Genomic DNA, 5,000 nt, shown 5'->3' on the forward strand with positions numbered 1-5,000 from the left:
ACCACGTCACTTCATCACGTCACTTCATGCCACTTCATCACGTCCCATCACAACGTCCCTTCGTCACGTCGCTTCATCACGTCCCTTCATCACGTCGCTTCATCACGTCCCTTCATCACGTCACTTCATCACGTCACTTCACAACGTCCCTTCATCACGTCACATCACAACGTCCCACTTCATCACGTCGCTTCATCACGTCCCTTCATCACGTCCCTTCATCACGTCACTTCATCACGTCACTTGCGGAGCAATGCTAAGGGTCAAGTCTATTTGACTAAACATCCCAAAACTCCTCCGGTAGCCCCTTAGACACAGAAACACGGGGATAGAAGGGTTGGAAAAGGGTAGTTACCCTTTCCAGGGTCAGAACATGTTGCTGATTGAGCTTTAGACGGAGCAACAGGAAGGTGAAACGTCCGTCAGTAACTTCACCGTCTCCTGATGGATGGAGGCAGCAGCAGCAGCGAGCTCTGAAACACACACGGGATGTTGTTCTTTCAGAGAACGGCGGAAAATAATGTTGTTGCCAACTATGAGAGGAATGAAAGAAGCTATTTCCTGTCTGCTAAATTAAGACAGCGCTGGAAGAAGTATTCAGATCCTGTACTGCAGTAAAAGTACTAATACAGCACTGTTAATACTCTGTTACAAGTTAAAGTCTGGAAGTATCATCAGGAAAATGTAGTTAAAGTACAACTTTTGTGTCTGTGTGTGTGTGTGTGTGTGTGTGTGTGTGTGTGTGTGTGTCTGTGTGTGTGTCTGTGTGTGTGCGTGTGTGTGTGTGTGTGTGTGTGTGTGTGTGTGTGTGTGTGTGTGTGTGTGTGTGTGTGTGTGTGTGTGTGTGTGTGTGTGTGTGTGTGTGTGTCTGTGTGTGTGTGTGTGTGTGTGTATGTCTGTGTGTGTGTGTGTGTGTGTGTGTGTGTGTGTGTGTGTGTGTGTGTGTGTGTGTGTGTGTGTGTGTGTGTGTGTGTGTGTGTGTGTGTGTGTGTGTGTGTGTGTGTGTGTGTGTGTGTGTGATGTCTGTGTGTGTGTGTGTGTGTGTGTGTGTGTGTGTGTGTCTGTGTGTGTGTGTGTCTGTGTGTGTGTGTGTCTGTGTGTGTGTGTGTGTGTGTGTGTGTGTCTGTGTGTGTGTGTGTGTGTCTGTGTGTGTGTGTGTGTGTGTGTGTGTGTGTGTGTGTGTCTGTGTCTATGTGTGTGTGTGTGTGTGTGTGTGTCTGTGTGTGTCTGTGTGTGTGTGTCTGTGTCTGTGTGTGTGTGTGTGTGTGTGTGTTTAATGGTCTGATCATCTCAGCTGGTCTTGTAGTCGTTATATTGTCGGCTGGTTACTTTAGAATCAAACATCAGATTTATAAACTACATGTAACTAGTAACTAAAGTAACTAGTAACTAAAGCTGTAACAGATGAATGTAGTGGAGTAACTAAAGTAACTAGTAACTAAAGTAACTAGTAACTAAAGCTGGACAGATGAATGTAGCGGAGTAACTAAAGTAACTAGTAACTAAAGCTGTAACAGATGAATGTAGCGGAGTAACTAAAGTAACTAGTAACTAAAGTAACTAGTAACTAAAGCTGGACAGATGAATGTAGTGGAGTAACTAAAGTAACTAGTAACTAAAGCTGTAACAGATGAATGTAGCGGAGTAACTAAAGTAACTAGTAACTAAAGCTGTAACAGATGAATGTAGTGGAGTAACTAAAGTAACTAGTAACTAAAGCTGTAACAGATGAATGTAGTGGAGTAACTAAAGTAACTAGTAACTAAAGTAACTAGTAACTAAAGCTGGAACAGATGAATGTAGTGGAGTAACTAAAGTAACTAGTAACTAAAGTAACTAGTAGCTAAAGTAACTAGTAACTAAAGCTGTAACAGATGAATGTAGTGGAGTAACTAAAGTAACTAGTAACTAAAGCTGGAACAGATGAATGTAGTGGAGTAACTAAAGTAACTAGTAACTAAAGCTGGAACAGATGAATGTAGAGAGTAACTAAAGTAACTAGTAACTAAAGTAACTAGTAACTAAAGCTGGAACAGATGAATGTAGCGGAGTAACTAAAGTAACTAGTAACTAAAGCTGGAACAGATGAATGTAGCGGAGTAACTAAAGTAACTAGTAACTAAAGCTGGAACAGATGAATGTAGTGGAGTAACTAAAGTAACTAGTAACTAAAGCTGGAACAGATGAATGTAGCGGAGTAACTAAAGTAACTACTAACTAAAGCTGGAACAGATGAATGTGGCGGAGTAACTAAAGTAACTAGTAACTAAAGTAACTAGTAACTAAAGCTGGAACAGATGAATGTGGCGGAGTAACTAAAGTAACTAGTAACTACGTGGACGTTTATAATGAACCAGATGTTTGTGTTGTCAGGATTTCGGGCGGCGAGCTGTTTGAGCGGATCATCGACGAGGACTTTGAGCTGACGGAGAGAGAAGTGATTAAATACATGCTGCAGATCATCGACGGAGTCAACTTCATCCACAAGCAGGGCATCGTCCACCTGGACCTCAAACCAGAGAACATCATGTGTGTCAACAAGACCGGCAGCAAGATCAAGCTCATCGACTTCGGCCTCGCCCGCCGACTAGGTGACCAATCACTGCAGGGCGGAGATTTGGAGTGTATTCATCCTGACAGACACTGACAGATTATTAGTGTCTGACAACATTATGAAAGGATCCCTACAGAGATAGACCTTTTAGTTAAAGAGGAAGATCCTTTTAGTTTAACATGAAACAGCCCCGAAATCACCATCACCAAACCCACCAGACTCCATGTAAATAATCAGGACTTTTATCATCGTAAAACACACTTCATTAAAAGTGGACAGAAACTAAATAAAACTATCAAAAGCCGTCTTGGTTCATCTTTCCACTGTTCCAACAATCACCACTCTGGTTTGGTTGAAATAAACCCTTAATTCACCCATTTACATGTGGAGATATGCTGGCTCTATACACGCTAAAAGTCCTGATTATTTACATGGAGTCTGGTGGAGATATGCTGGCTCTATACACGCTAAAAGTCCTGATTATTTACATGGAGTCTGGTGGAGATATGCTGGCTCTATACACGCTAAAAGTCCTGATTATTTACATGGAGTCTGGTGGAGATATGCTGGCTCTATACACGCTAAAAGTCCTGATTATTTACATGGAGTCTGGTGGAGATATGCTGGCTCTATACACACTATAAGTCCTGATTATTTACATGGAGTCTGGTGGGTTTGGTGATGGTGATTTCGGGGCTGTTTCATGTTAAACTAAAAGGATCTTCCTCTTTAACTAAAAGGTCTATCTCTGTAGGGATCCATCCCATAATGTTGTCAGACACTTAGAATAATAAGTCTGTCAGCAGCAACAACAGAACTTTTAGTGACTCTAACTGCTGCTGAACATTAGTCCTGTAGGGTAACATTACAGCTTGTTACTAACTGCTGCTGAACATTAGTCCTGTAGGGTAACATTACAGCTTGTTACTAACTGCTGCTGAACATTAGTCCTGTAGGGTAACATTACAGCTTGTTACTAACTGCTGCTGAACATTAGTCCTGTAGGGTAACATTACAGCTTGTTACTAACTGCTGCTGAACATTAGTCCTGTAGGGTTGTTTTTTTTGTTTAATTGATTCTTTTCTCTTTGACAGAAAACGCAGGAACTCTGAAGGTTTTGTTCGGGACTCCAGAGTTCGTGGCTCCCGAAGTGATCAACTATGAAGCCATCAGTTACCCCACCGACATGTGGAGTATAGGAGTCATCTGTTATATACTGTGAGTCCTCCGTGTAGCATCAGCAACCCGTTCTCAATCCGAACTTGTAAAATAAGGACGTTTGGACAGTGGCTGTCAAACAAAAGATTGTTGAAAAAAGTGACAAAAATGTCAGAAAAAGCTTCAAAAACGTGAAAAAAAACAACAAAAACATGAAAAGAAACGCAAGCTAGTGGACCAGAGTCTGGTAGGACCAGGCTAGTGGACCAGAGTCTGGTAGGACCAGGCTAGTGGACCAGGCTAGTGGACCAGTCTGGTAGGACCAGGCTAATGGACCAGAGTCTAGTAGGACCAGGCTAGTGGACCAGAGTCTGGTAGGACCAGGCTAATGGACCAGAGTCTGGTAGGACCAGGCTAATGGACCAGAGTCTGGTAGGACCAGGCTAGTGGACCAGGCTAGTGGACCAGTCTGGTAGGACCAGGCTAGTGGACCAGGCTAGTGGACCAGGCTAGTGGACCAGTCTGGTAGGACCAGGCTAATGGACCAGAGTCTGGTAGGACCAGGCTAGTGGACCAGAGTCTGGTAGGACCAGGCTAATGGACCAGAGTCTGGTAGGACCAGGCTAGTGTACCAGGCTAATGGACCAGAGTCTGGTAGGACCAGGCTAGTGGACCAGAGTCTGGTAGGACCAGGCTAATGGACCAGAGTGTAGTAGGACCAGGCTAGTGGACCAGAGTCTGGTAGGACCAGGCTAGTGGACCAGAGTCTAGTAGGACCAGGCTAATGGACCAGAGTCTGGTAGGACCAGGCTAGTGGACCAGAGTCTGGTAGGACCAGGCTAATGGACCAGAGTCTAGTAGGACCAGGCTAGTGGACCAGGCTAGTGGACCAGAGTCTGGTAGGACCAGGCTAATGGACCAGAGTCTAGTAGGACCAGGCTAGTGGACCAGAGTCTGGTAGGACCAGGCTAGTGGACCAGAGTCATATTTTTGACTAGATGTGCAAAAATGCTTCAAAAGTCGTAAAAAAAAGAAGAAAAAGTATCTAAAGAAGCAATAAAACGTCAAAAATAAGTGACATGCAGTATTATATATATATATATATATATATATATATATATATATATATATATATATAAGCAGTAACACAGTCAAAGAAGCTTTGTTCTAGACACCGCTGGGCGCTCTCTCTTCAGTCTCTGTCTCTCTCCACCGTAACGTTACTATGCTTTCGGGCGGTCGTTGAGGCTCAGTTTAAAACATTCTACGACGGACACGATCTCCGGT

General features: G+C 43.5%; 1 protein-coding gene across 1 annotated transcript in view; it reads left to right on the forward strand.

Moving 5' to 3' along the window:
* The window catches only part of LOC144525878 (myosin light chain kinase, smooth muscle-like), a 131,305-nt gene that overhangs the window by 113,910 nt on the left and 12,395 nt on the right, over nt 1–5,000 (forward strand). Inside the window, exons 15-16 of the mRNA XM_078262940.1 lie at nt 2,374–2,591; nt 3,650–3,773. Of these exons, the coding sequence (XP_078119066.1) occupies nt 2,374–2,591; nt 3,650–3,773 (342 nt within the window). The remainder of the gene's footprint in view (nt 1–2,373; nt 2,592–3,649; nt 3,774–5,000) is intronic.

Source organism: Sander vitreus, chromosome 11 (assembly GCF_031162955.1).
Source record: "Sander vitreus isolate 19-12246 chromosome 11, sanVit1, whole genome shotgun sequence".
Classification (NCBI taxonomy): domain Eukaryota; kingdom Metazoa; phylum Chordata; class Actinopteri; order Perciformes; family Percidae; genus Sander; species Sander vitreus.